The 14,549-nt window shown below is 48.6% G+C and overlaps 1 protein-coding gene across 1 annotated transcript in view; it reads right to left on the bottom strand.

The window, feature by feature from the left end:
- Window positions 1-2,379: 2,379 nt before the first annotated feature.
- Window positions 2,380-14,549, bottom strand: part of LOC128722841 (discoidin domain-containing receptor tyrosine kinase B) — a 102,529-nt gene continuing 90,359 nt past the window's right edge. The window contains exons 14-17 of the mRNA XM_053816523.1: window positions 9,145-9,304; window positions 8,925-9,074; window positions 3,783-3,910; window positions 2,380-2,458 (exon numbers count right to left, since the gene is read on the bottom strand). Of these exons, the coding sequence (XP_053672498.1) occupies window positions 2,380-2,458; window positions 3,783-3,910; window positions 8,925-9,074; window positions 9,145-9,304 (517 nt within the window). The remainder of the gene's footprint in view (window positions 2,459-3,782; window positions 3,911-8,924; window positions 9,075-9,144; window positions 9,305-14,549) is intronic.

Below are 14,549 nucleotides of genomic sequence, written 5' to 3' on the forward strand. Positions count from 1 at the left end.
GTGGCGATAAAGTACGATAGTTGTTCTCATAAGAAAATATACGCTTACAAGTAGGATCCTTTTTTCGGCCTGCCTTCAACATCCAAGTAGCCATCGCCATTATCTGTTTGGCCCCGGCTCTGGTACATCGTCTCTGACTATCTTCCATTTACTTTCCTGTTTTTTTTCTTACTTACATTCGTTCGATCGTTCGTCCTTCGGCATCTGCTCCTAGCGCTTCGTCCTGCCGTTCGGGAGCATTCCAGCGTATCGTATTTTACTTATTGTCACAAAAGTGTTGCCAGGGAAGAAGCAAAAAGGTGCAGCACCCCTGGATGCATCGATCGACCATGATCGCGCATCGTGCTTGGGCGCTCCGAAACTGATAAATTCGACAGATTAAACCAGAAAGTGTGGGATTATGGAGGTTAGATCTACACGTGCTCGGCCGAATGTAACCGTAATGTTAAGCGAATGGCCTACGCAAATGGTGACGAGTCGCTACTCTACATACGGATGATAAGCTTCTAAACGTTTTTAGTTTTTTTTACAATTTTTTAGTTCAGCGGGAAGACAAGGTTCACTTATATTTTCGTAGGTGCGCATTGGTGGTGTACCTCTACTGCACTCTCGTACTCACTCCGGTTTCGTAATTTCTTTCACACGTGCTTGCAGTTTCTTTTTCTCTTGCTGTAATTTTTCGTATCCTACCATACAGCCAGAAATGCTTATGTTCAGTGCTGACACGAGAAGCTAGATAGAGAGTGAGAGAAAGAGTAAATTAAAAAGCACAAATCAAAGTGAAGAAAAAATGAACTGAAAACCCGTCCTCTGTGTGTGTGTGTTTGATGTGTCGGTGATTTGCGTGGAAAAACGTGCCAGGAACGCTGACAACGATAAAAAGACAGCTGGAGCTCGAAAAAGGCTTTAAATTTCGCATTCATTTCGGGACACTAACTTAGTCAGCCACCAACCGGGCTTTGGCGAATGTGTTCGATTGATAATTCGTATTCTCTTTATTAATTCGCATACTGAGAGACTGCTCGTAATGAATTCATTTGCCCTTACGTTGTTTGCTTATGCTAACGCTAGGAGGGATTTCCATTGTTTTGCTTTGCCTACCACTACGAACCGCACGTACAAAACGTCCCGGTTGATTTACCTAGCGATGTTGGTTAAATAATGCGTAAATTTGAAATTCGCGACAATGAAACGATTTGAATGATGCTGAATACCTTCGTTTGCCGTACGCGCTAATATCTATGACTAAACCGCGCTTCAAACTCTCGCGTCTCTGCAGTCGGGAGACGATAATTTGCTGGGGAAATAATTTACATAATCCCTTTCGGAATGGGGCCGATTTGGGGCAGCTCTCGAAGCCCGTTGGCTTTGTTCGTTGTGAGCTGCTTTAGCACGAGCTACTAACCGTATATGATCGTGTATTGGTTGTGTGTGTCAAATACTAATAAGGAAAATCATCAGAAACATAATAAATGCGAAAACGGAACTAAACAATGTCTTAAAGAACGGATGGAACTTACTTCTCTCGCACTTCCTGTCGTGTTTTACCTCTTTTTTAACGTTTTTCTTCGCTTTTTCTTCGCTTCTCCTTCGGTTCACTATATACACAGGAATCGTTCTCGTTGTGTTAGCTACTTACAGTGGTGCATGGTTTCGGCAATTCAAACGCAGGCGGTATTTCAAAGAGTCCTTACCACGTACACCCTTACACTATTATGGTCACTAATCTACGATCCAGCGCTAAGGAGGGGAGAGAATTTCTCCACGCGCGATAATTCTTTACACATGGCGTTTTACTTGATTTGGTTTTTCTCTTGTCTGGCCGCGATCATCGACGGGTGATGTGTACCTACGTTAGGTCGAATGGTCACTCCACACTTCGATGCTTTCCCGTCGAAGGGTGAGTGCCATATTCGAATTTCTCATCAGTTGGTGGGATCGATCGTGTAGCACATTTTTTTTCGTGCCTCGAAAACCTAGCACGGTCCTTTTTCCCTCGAATACTCGTCCTCCATCGCTCACACACGTCGATATGGTTGAGTTTTTCCCAACCCCGGGGGAAAAAAGTGAAAGAAACCCAGCAAGGATGCACTAACGCATCCCCACCCAGTACCCAATGAGCCGTTCGTTTGTGTTTTTGTCGCAACTGTATATCACTAGAGCTGGCACTCCTCGATCACTGCGCGATCACATTTCTCGTGGCGGTACACGATCAGAGGCATCTGAAGAAAGAAGCTTTGCCATGGCCTACCGCAAATTTGTCGGTTGTTCCGGATGGTGTTGTGCAAGAGCATCGATTGAAAGCAGCACCGCAGCATCCCGGGGGTAGCTGCGATCGAAAGACTTTGCGCCTCGAAAGACAGGCCGGGACTCGATGGATTAGTTTCTCGTCAGCGTTTTCGTGCGCTTGGCCGTCATCAGCCGGACCGGGTCAGCTAGAACGGTGTGCGGTTGGGCTGCTTGTGGGGTGATCGTGTCGTATCGTGTTGGTATGGGTGGATGGCGTATTGCGTGTGTTGGCGTGTTTTGTTCGTTTGGGTTCGTGTGTTTAGAGAAACACCAAAAAATTGCATTGGTTCACTTGCAATCGGTCGATCGAGGTCGCGTTCCGATCGCGCGTTCTAAATGTGGTGAAAATACTCACTGCAAACGGAGATATAGAGAAGAGAAACGAAAGGGAACAGAGAGTTAGAGAGCGGTATAGAGCGTGGCGATAGAGCGAGGGCATGAGAGTTGAAACTGCACAAAGTGCACTAGTGGTGTTTGCTCAACAATGTCAACAAGTTTTAAGCTGTTTTCAGTGTAGGTCCTTTGAGATAGCACGCGACACGTGCTGCTAAAGTAGGAAAGCAAACAAAAGTACGGAAAACTCACAGAAAACCAAAAGAGATCAACATGAAGGAGCTAAAAAAACAGGAGAAATCAAACACAGCGGGAACTGAAACACGAAAAACACTGACTGGAAGGGAGAGTGCATTGAACGTGGCACACGAAAAAAAAGATTAAAAAATGAAATATAGGGAAAGGCGAACTTAAAACGCTTCCACAGCAATCGAACGAAACAAAACGGAACGGAAGCTCGATGCAAAATCAATACAGACACACACACACGCACACAAACACTTCCGGAACAACACGGACAACGTATCGAGGAAGGAAAATTCCAAAAGTTGAAAAATGAAAAAAAAAACACACACACATAGTGATATACTGATGCAACACTGGCGAAAGGAAGGAAATGCATTCGAATCCTAGCGCCACAAGCGGGAAGGAACTGAACTAAAACGAAACGGCACTAATTAAGTGAACGTGAACGAGTGCAGGCGTGCTCGGAAGCGCCCAGCAGGAGGGTTTTGAAATGGAGTAATTTAACAAACATTCAAATTATACTTTTAAACAAAGCGAACGGTGCATGGGTTGGGAGGCGTTTTATCTGTTTTTGGTCTCTTTCCCTTGATCCTTTCTTCTCGCGGTGTCCTTGCTCGTGTTCGTGCTAGTCTCGGTTCGGTTCGTTCATTTTATGAGTCGTGTTTTTCTCGTGCACTTGTCGTTTGTGTGATCCTAACTACTGCGTTACTTTTGCTTACTGGTTTTTACCGCTTTTGCTCGCAACGACAAAACCACCAGAAAAGTTTTTGAAAAAAAAATACACAACACAAACGTGCGAGGTGTCCTTGATTTGTTGTGAGTGTGCAATCCCTTTTTTTTCTCGCGTGTTTTCCAACACTATCTCACTCTCATTTTTTTGTTTTGTTTAAATAGAAGCATTTGGTTTGTACCCAAGGTTTTTCCGCTGCAGGAACAGGTGGATCTCGCGGAAGTTCGGCCGGCTCGCCTCGTTGCGCTGCCAGCATTCGCACATCAGATCGTAGATTTCACGCGGGCACCCGACGGGTATTGGAAGCAGAATCTGCAATGGAACGGAGTTCGAGATGATACGATTAGTGCGCGTTCGGGAAGCAGAAGAAGTTGGAAATTAATTGCTAACAGGAGCGTTGCTTTATTTTTGCCCACAAGTGTGGAGTAACGGCAAGAGTTTCTTTTTTTTATTCGCATTTCAAAATTCCTCCCATCCACATAACTGGCAAAGTTTGGCCAATACATATCCACTGAACCCAACGTACTTGACATACCCACCGGTCGACTGGCTAAAAATGAACGAAAAAACTACGCCGAAGAACTCAACTTCCACTCGAGACAGCTGCTTGAGATGCTGCTTGAGGGGACCGTTGCTGGCGTGTTAAAAATGTCCCATCTTTCGGTCCGACCAGCATCGTAGCACTGTCTAACCACCACTTTATCGTTTTAATTTAGCAGAAAGCACACGGAAGGTGGCAAATTGGATTGGGTGGAGGAGTTTTCCAAGCGCTCTCTCGCTCTTCTTCTCTTTCTTTCTCTTTTGTTCTCTGTGGGGTTGTTGAAAAGTGACATTTAACAATTGTGTAACGTTCATTACAGTTGAAGCTGACGTTTGAAGTGGCCCTTGTTTCTCTGGCCACCGACCATGGGAGAAGATAACGACGGCAAATCAGGAGGAAGAACGAAACAGAACAAAAAACAAACTGCATCCGAATAGCGAGTGAGAAGCGAAGGAAAAACCGCCCCGAGACGGACGCCGTTATGCATGCAATTAATTTCGCCTCGAGCAGAAGGTGGAATCGTTTATTTCTCGTTTCCAACGTAGCAGGCGGTGCGGCGATCGATGGAGAAACGTCATTGAAGTTTTTTTTTTCACCGGGGCAAGAAGAAGCTTTCCCGCCCCAATCAAAACGGGATGGAAACGGGTCCAAACGAGGGCAATGAAAAATAAAAGGAAAGAAACAAATCCATCCCGCACAAAATCCCCGGTAAATGACAGCCGTAAGCGGCCGGGGGAATCTAATCTTTTCAACCCGATCGAGCGCGACCAGACGCGGCGCAAAGAGTTAGATCCTTCATTTTTTTCTCCACTCTCTCGCTCGTTCCTTGTGGGAAAAGGAAAACTGACAGCGAGAATGTGTAACAAACGGTTCGGTGAAGCGTGGCTCAGGCAATGAGGATTTTTTTCACGTTTATTTCCATTTTGTACCACCAGGTTGGAAAATGCTACCGGGATGGGAAACCCAACGGGCTGGGAATCCGGTGGAAAAGACGCGTTCAGCATCGCTCTTCTTTTCTCCGTCAATCAATCGAAATTCGATTCGACACGGCACGGAATGGCGAGGAAAAACAAAATCGCGAGCAAAAGCAACGGCCCAACGCCAGCCGGTGGTTGCACTTTTGTGCCATTTTCCACACGTGACGCAAGCGAACAGGGTGCCTGGAAAAGCGACCGACTGACGGTTGAGTGACGCGGCCAAGGGTGGTGGACCGGTTTTTTTTCGCGTCTCCCGTTCCAGAAGGCCGTGGCCATGGCCGTGGCTATCAATTTGAATTATCGCTGATGAAGAAAGACACTTTCTTCTCCGGACTGGAGTCGGTAGTGGTCGTTTTGTATCGTTTAAAATGCGGAACGTAATAATGACGGTCGGGATTCGTTCCTCCAGACGTCGTGGTGAATTGATTGAATCATCATGAAGGGGTGCGCACCTTGATGAATGAACCGTCTTTATCAAATTATATGGCTTCACCCACTTCCCGTTCGATCGGTATGCTTTCAACCACGAAATGCTTTTGTGGTGTTGTTTTCACCACTCGATTGGTGCAAATTACAAGCTCGATTAATTTCCGCTCGCTACAGTGTAAGGACGCAATCACAACCACTCATTAATGGAGGGCTCATTCGAAGGGGTTAAAAAATGGCTCTCACAGCTAAACTTCCCTGAAACGGTGCCATTTTTCCACTCATCAAACTGCACCCGAGTGCACCGAAGCGGCATTTAATCCCGGTGCATAATTAACCGGTCTGCCCACTGGAGCAAACCAATAATTCCACCCCCTTTATCCCGAGCTCCAAAGCTGGTTTTGGAATAGCTTTACATCAATCATGCATCGCAGGGAAGCCGAGAGCGTGAGGCATGAGGCGTGCCCGGGCATAATTGAGAACTTTCGAAGCCTCCGGCTCAGGGCACGTGCGGTGTTTGCTTAAGAACCCACCCACCTACACTGTGAAGCTGGGCAAACAGTTGCACTTCACGAGAAGTGCACCCTTTGCGCCAATCTGCATCCGGAGGAATTCGTCAAGCACCGGGGAGAAAGTAATTAAGATCGAACCGAGCTGCACCGACCGGAAGAGGTTAAAAGGGCGAGACCTGGGCGGCTTTCTTCGATCGCAACCTCCCGTAGGAAGCGGAATGCGAGCAATCATTATTCATAGTGTAATTTAATATTTATTACAACGCCAGCACGGGTGGGTGGTGGTGGGTCGAGTTCTCGGAGCCCAGGAACGGAATTAACTCACGCCCACGAAGGAAGGAAGCCGACCGGAGAAATGTGTGCCACACATGACATTGGTGGGCGTACCTTGTGCGTGGGAGGCGAGGCAATCAGATTGATCCTTGCGTTGCCAGTTCCCTGGCAGAACGTCTCGCGAGTTGGGAAAGGCGTTATAACATTTGAATTTTGAGCACCATCCGGTGCGTTTGCAAAAGCGAAGAGCAACTGCGTGACGTGACTGGGGCGACATTAGTCATTAATATTAATTACCTGATTAAAGTTTCAACAACCTCCAGGCGGGTTGCCCGGTTTCGCACCCTCCCAGGCACCCGGCTGGACGGCTCTAACACTCGATGGCAAGCAATTAAACGCCATCGCGTCTCGCAGATGGTACGAATTGTTCCAGCGTCTTCTGACGGAAGATGCTCTCGGTGAAAATTCGGTCACGTCAAACGGCGGTAAAGAATTTCCATTCTTCTTCTGCTGCTTCTATCGCCGCGTGGTTCGTGCCACCGTTTTGTTACGGGCTGGGAGGTGTGTGCATAAATATGGCGCGCCATTAGGTTGGTAACATTTTAAGAAGCCGTTAAACTCGTGTCATACCGTACGCTTCGGCGGGCGTACGACACCCGAAAGTGCGAGGTTGAATTTCATTAGACGCAGGACCTAATAAACGTGATTATTTCTCTCCTTCGCACGGGAACGGAGGCGTGTTTGAGCAAATGATGAATTTAATTATTTCCACACTTGCGCTCGTCAAAAACACACACCCACACACACATGTGATGCTTTAAAAAGGGCACACCTTATTCCAAGCTACACTCTGTACGTCATAGGTGATCCTTGCGATCCCAAATTTCCCGACCGTTGTAATTCCGCCCGTCTGCCATCGGCTGGGAAGCCCTAGCGTCCTTTTTAATGTCTCCCCTTTTTTGCCTAACATGTCGTACCGGGCGAGAAGGGTCGGTCTATCTCGGGGCGCGTTTTATGAGACACGGGCACCGCTGTCAGGTAGCGGGTGTGTCCATGGATTATACATGGTTCATCATTCATTCACAGCCGGAGCTTAAGCGACCACGGAACCGACTTTTTGAAATGGGACAAAATTACACCATTTGACTGATGGGCGCGACACGAGCGTGTGTGCCAAGGATGACAGGGTTTGGGTATGAATTATTCAACCCGACACCGTAAATAGCTGCCGAGCGGGTTTCCCGATGAAAAGCGGTTCCGGATTGTATCGAACGAGGAAACACCCCGTTCGGGCTATTTTTGGAGAAAGTGTGCTACGTAAATTAGGAGACTTTTCTCGAACCGACCACCGATAGCGCCAGCTAGTTCAATGGCCATCTAGAGCAGTTTCTCGCTGGCGATTTATTTTAACTGGCCCCTTTCCGAATCAACCGATCGCGGGGAAATGGAAGCGCAGAATTTCCCAGGATCGCGAATGCTGAGTGGTTTCGGCTTTTCGGGAAACCCACGAGCCGTTTCCACGAGCGGTGAAACACTTCAAATGAAATTGTTCGCTTTGAGCTTACCGAAAGGGCCGGTAGCTTTTTTTGCCGGTTTTTGGGGGGAATGGATAGTAAATCGCTATCGAGAAAACGGCAGATTGTCAACGACATCGAGGAGAAGAGAGCTTTTGCTGCCGGCACGAGAGTACGTACTGTAAGTGGCAGCCGTCCGAAAGCACCGATGTGGAATAAATTGCTCTGCTAAAATCTCCACCACCCAGGGCGGCCATTAGAAAGCGAACGAGTGAGAGGGAGCGAGGGAAAGCAAAAGAAAAAAAAACGAACATTCGCGTAAAATATTATTCGAGCCACACATCCGTGCAAATGGATCGGAACGGCAATGGCGATGTCATCGACGTCGGTCCCCGGGCATTCCCGGTCGGGTTCGAGGGCACCCATATCTCAGCGCCATGTCTTTCCTCCAGGATTCAGGCGACATCTCAGGCGGTCCATTATTCGATCGCACGGAGGACACCATTCGAGCGGAATCAACCGAGTGTGGTGGCCTCGCGGTGCAATGACGCTCACCCGCGGGACGTGTTTCAAATCAAATGAAAGGGATCATACACTCGGTAAATGGTTGGTGCGCTCCCACCTTTCTTTTGCCTTCTCCACACTCTGCTTCAGTTTGGTGGGATTTTCCTCAGTTTTCATGTCTCCAGCGTGTTCGCGCATTCGTACCGAGTAGTTGGGAGTTTATTGCAAACGAAAAAAAAACCCCACCAGCAGCCTGTAAGACTTCGTGTCTGTGGGGAGTAGCCGCGTGACGACGAGTTATGCATTAATGCCAACGGTGAATGAACAATGGCAGTATAAAAAACTGGTGCTGTAGATCCTTTTTTCGCAACTTGTACTGGGAGACAATTTGTCTCCACTTCATTGGATTCCCGTTTCGTTCGAATGTAGTCTTTTAAGGAGAGCTGATGACTATACGTACTGGGACGGTCGAGCTGACCAAAAAATTTCACTAAATTTGTTCCGCAACCGTTGTTTGAAAAACCACAAGTATTTTCCACTCGAAAAAGAAACAATCTGAATGGCGTCCCGTTTACTTACGTGTTTCTTGTTGTCCTGGTACATGTGCCCGATGTTCTCGATCACCTTGTCGTCGCTCAGGTTCTCGAACGGTTGCTCCCGGGCGAAGGTCAAAATTTCCCACAGCGACACGGCAAACGACCAGACGTCCGACTTGGATGTGAACTTGCCCTGGGGAGAAAGCATTGGAAAATCAGCATGTTCGTTCGCCTTTATGTACCAACAGGGCGCGCACACTCACCATAAGGACGCTCTCCCAGGCCATCCACCGGATCGGCATCGGTTGTGATTGTCTTCCGGCTCCCTCGAGGTGGCAGTAGTCAGCGGGATATGCTATGCGATTTATCACAGTTCCTAGTGTACAGATTTTTATCTCCAGCTGTGGTCCAACTAAGCAACTCCTGTCATGGGTAGAGAAGCATCGAAATCGACGGGATTATATATCAACCCGCTAGCTCACGGAGTAGGTGAATTTAAACTCAAAGAGGTTATGGTAAAATTTATCTCCCAACTCACCATCCGAAAATGTGCACTTTCCATTCGATGATGGAACGCTCTAATCGAGAGAATTTTATGGCTCAATCGCAGACACACCGTTCCAGGGCCGGTTTTTGTGGCTCACTCCGCCGGTGAGTGCCAATTTCGTCGAAAACGGATCGAAATCCACGGCCACGGTCGAATGCCGAACGAGCCGAATTCGTATAAATCAACTGCACTCCAGATTAATTATTCAACGCCGCCACCGGTGAGGTCCGATCCGCTACCAATAACTCATTCGCCCACCAGAAGGAAGTGTAAGCGTATCAATTTTCTGGCTCGTCCTCGACCATCGGTCGATGGTTCTAAATTCCCCCCGGGGTATCGGCTTTCGAAAGGGCAACCCGGTGGCCGATCGGTATTAACGTATCCATGGATCCTGGAACCGGTGCTCGAGTGCCGCGTCCGTCGGTTGCAGAATCGCCATAGTAAAGGGGGCAATTTTGTACGAACTCGGTCGATCGGAATGCAAACAACCGTAACCCAGCCAGGAAAGATGGTCTTCTTGTTACCGTGGCCAAACCCGCCTAATAACCCGCCCCTAGCCGGATCGACGCAACAATGAACAGCACCGTTTATATAATAAATTAAATCCTAAATAAATAAACGCACTTATTTCGATTCCCGTGCGTGTGGAGAGTGGAGGTTCCGGGATCATCGTAACTCCGGCAAAACGTCCGGCCAAAACCGGACGATAAATAATACGTATTACGTCGGCTCGTGGTTCGATGAGAGTGAGTGCGAGTGCGAGTGAGAAGGAAAAAGGCCACTGGCTCCAGCATTCGTCATGCTGGAGTCCCGACAACGACCCATGCAAAAAGGCGTTTGGTAGATGGGTTGGGATAGGGCTTAATTTTGGCCCCAAAATGCAACAACGTTCTGCAAACATGAACCTCCACTACAAACCGGTCCGAGAGAGAGAGCGACAAGGGCGGGTTTACATTTATAAATTATTGGCCACTTCGCAACGGACCGGGCGACTCCATCGGACCCGGCCATATTGTCGGCACGTCCCAACGGTCGTGTCCACCCACCCAACCCCCACAGCTCAGCTTCTCTCTGCCCGCCTGACTGGAGCATAAGTGATCAGAAAATTGGATCCATTGAATTTGTGCGGATGGGCGCGAAAATATAATTCGACCCCGCGAGCCCCACGATGATGGCCACCGGCCGGTCGGCTTCGGTGGAGCGTTATTTAATTTCAACCCCCCCTTTTGCTCGTTTTTGCCACGTGACTGCACCGAAGTGCAGTCGCGAATGCACCCGGTCAGACTGCAGTTAAGCGATGCCGGTACCACGAAGGGATGGCAGATAATTTGAGCTGCCCGTTCGGTTGGGTTCGGGTTCGAGCGGAAGTAAATGAAAAATTTGATTGCTAATCAGGTTTCGTGGGGTTTGGCAGGACGCACCCCGGATCACGATGGTTATCGTTTGGTTGAATGCACGGCGGAAGGATTAAATGTGACCCCATCTGCTCGAGTATACGTTGTTGCAATGTCAATGATCACAAAATCAGGTTGATTTAAAACCGACCCTCTGTTGGCTTATTGTATCGCGTTCGATCGCTCACAGAACGTGCCGTGGAAAGCGGCCACGAAAAGAGAGAGAGAGAAAAAAAATCATCACCTCAACGGTCAGCGGATCGGAACTGGGATGAAAGGAAGTTGACCGCTCAATGGGTCGAAGCATCCCGCCAGAGCGTGTTTGCATTTAATTTCGCCCGCTAACGACTCGCTTTAGCTCGTCTCTTCGAACGGTGGATGCATTTTGCCGATCGAGTTCCCGGTCCGGGAGTAACAAACCGGAGCGGACGTCACTGCACCGTGCAATATTCTTGATTGGATATTTTATTATCGCAATCTTGTGCGGCGTGGAACGAGATGATCGCCCCACATGACCGGCATCCCTAATGGCTCTGCTGCGTTGTGTTCTCTTGGCTTGTTCGCGATCCGCGATTATCGATCGACGAGAAATCCGCGCGCTTCAAGGACAGCAGCAGGAGAAAACGACGAAGCCGAAGAAGGACGCCAAATCACCGATCGAATTAAACACACGCCGGTGACGTGGTTGACTCCTCCCTCGTGGTGGGGCGATCGTTTGACCTCGCCGGTGAATTATTAAAATAAATTATGGCACGGTTTCGTACCGGCCGCACAATGTTGATTATTGAAAGTAATCAAAACAAATGGTCCAAACAACAGCAAAAAAAAGGACAAACCGCGACCAATTGGTGGCCAGTTCGAGTGCACCCTTCGTTGGGTCTTTCTCGTTCGTTTGCCGTTTGTCGTTCGCTACAGCAGCTGTACTGTCGTTGCATAACGCTCGCTGCAAATTGCACCAGTGTTTGCGGTGCAGCTTATCCTAGATGGGCTGTAAAATGGCTGCGATTGACAAGCGGGAACGGACTGAACCCAGGGGGCGATTTTAGTGCTCCCGCTTTTTCTTAAAAAAGCAAATAAACCTGCCAACGGTTAGTCTAGGCGCAACTGTAGCCTTTAGCATGCAGCTCGTTGTCGTCGTCGGCCAACAGTAATGTATTCAATTACGTCACGGCGCTGAAGCTCCACGATGGAATTGCAATTTAATGGAGTGAAAGAGAGCGAGAGAGAGAGAGAGAGAGAGGGAGAAAAAAAAGCGTTCCATTTCTCGTTTTCGTTCATCATGCAGCGCAATTGTAAGCCGTTCCAACAGGACCTGTCCGTTGGCATTCAGCGAGCGCCGCGGTGCGGTTAATTGTGTGCGGTAGAATTGTCACATGTCAGTCATGTGGGCATTCGCTTTTCCCGGCTCGTGGCCATCCGCGGCCATTCGTCTTTTTTTTTCGGAGGTGCGCGTGAAGTTTGTGGCAGGAGCACAAAACGCCACGTGGGCACGCGCAGGGAGTAAATTTTCAAATTGTACGAAATGACATTTGTCAAAATTACATTGGAAAGCGAGCGCGAACACACAAAAATGAAATACACACAGGCACAGACACACACACACACACACACACACACACACACACACACACACATGAAATGAAAACCATCGGCCGGGGAAAATGGGTGCCGGGAAATATGGTAGCCACCCCATCCTGGGTGGTGGAGAATGGCAAAGGAAAAACCTTTGTCATGTTGCAAATAAATAAATTATTCAAACCCATCACCATCCAGAACAAAATGGAGGACCAAACACACCCACCCATCCACCCCTACGAGTGGGTGAAGGAAGGAGGAAAATAAAAACGAAGCTCCGACAAGTGGACGTGGAGCAAATGCAGCAGCGCGTTCGCTTCATCGTCGTGGTGCCGGCGTGTTGAAAAGTGACCGAGTGTCCGTCAGGGTTCGGGCTTTTTCCTCCCACCACCCACCCGGTGGGTGGGTGTTCTGAATAATGGATGGACTTGTGCAACCCGTTGGCCGGTTCGTGCGAAAGCCACCACCGGAATGGCTGGATGAATGATTTACTGATATCGTCTCCTCGGTGTTGTAATGCCGTACATTATCTGCATTCCGAACGTTTTCTCTTATTCGCGATTTTTTTCCCTCCTTTTACTGGACGGGCGTGTGTGTGTGTGTTTGTGCATTATTTTATTGCTCTTGTACTCAATGAGCTTAATGACTCGAACGTCGCAAAAAAAGAAAGAGAAAGAACAACTGCGACAAAAAGTAGCTTTTCGCTGGCCACCGAGGAGATGATGGGTCGGTAATGAATTGGATTACGCGCCCTGTCGGTGGCTCCCTGTTCCGGGAAGCTGCTTTATTCGAGCGAAAAGCGATCAAAAAGGTAACCACTTGCACCCGTCAAACCCGAACGCGTCAAATTCCATCAAAGTGGGTGCTGCTTCAGAGAAACGCGTTCGTGCATTTGCAACAAGTAATCGAAGGAGGCGGTGCTATGGGCGCCATTTCTTTTTTTACTGTTGTTGTTGTCGGAAAATTGTTACACCACACCCTTCGGTCAAGATGGCCCAGCGCTGCACATGACACGCGGTTTCGATGTGCGATTGCAACTTCAAAAGAATGCGTTGAATAATTCACACGTTAATTCGCGGGTTTTATTGTCCTCCCGGCGCGGTTTTTTTGTTTGCAAAGGACAATGTTTTTCCTCCCAGCAACAGTTACCGGTGGTGTTGATTGACGTGCCTCACGAGAGGAGAGCCATTCACGAAACTCTCACACGGTTTCGAAATTAGCTCCACCCGATTGATGGAGTGCGGGAATGTTGTGTCGAAAAACATAATATAAAACCACAGGCACAACAAAATACTCCCATTCCGGGAGTGGTAGCTTGCAGGATGCGTTTGATTGATCAGAACGATTCCGGGAGTGGTTCGTTACCGTGGGTGTGCGAAAATTGAGTTACGCCAACCCCAAACGGGACGTCCCAAAGTGTCCCTGACAGTGCGCTGACACTCCGGAACACGTGACAGTGATGGATGAAGTGGTCAGTCATGGGATGCGCCATCACCACGGAGAGACACACGTTCGCACACTTTTAATTCGCGCTCCGCTGTCGAATGGAAGTGTAATTGATCGGAAAAGCGAACAAGCGGCCGGTTCTACCCCTGCTTCTTCGCACGGTGGTTGGTGATTCCGATGCCACAGACAACACCTGAGCACCGGGGGCTTAATTTATGGACGACATAAAACTTGCACCGCGCAACACGAGGCCCACGTTTACCAGGCACTTTGCGTTTCTTTTCATCGCAAACCGTAATGGCGTTCGTCGTTCGAACGGCTACACATGAGCCAGCCTCCAAGGGTACGGTGGGCCAAGCAGCGCGTCATAAATTTACGGATTTACGTCTTCGCTCTAATCTGCGCGTAAACCCAACCTTACCGGCTTCGGGCAGCATTGGCACCGAGAGCCAAACGAACCAAACCCATATCCTTTTGGGCCTGCGGAATGCAAAGAATTAACGCGCTGCGCCTTACCGGCATTATGGGGTCACTTATGGGCATTAAGTGCGATTTGCTATCGATGCCCAAAACCGTGCCCCGTAATCGACTGGCAAGCAAACCGTTGTACAAGGCTTTTTAATCACACAACCAGGAGGGGGTATGTTAATCGCGAACACATGTGCGGCTTAAGTTGTGTCGATTTCCCCACCGAAGGTTACCACCT

Source organism: Anopheles nili, chromosome 3, assembly GCF_943737925.1.
Source record: "Anopheles nili chromosome 3, idAnoNiliSN_F5_01, whole genome shotgun sequence".
NCBI classification, from domain to species: Eukaryota; Metazoa; Arthropoda; class Insecta; order Diptera; family Culicidae; genus Anopheles; species Anopheles nili.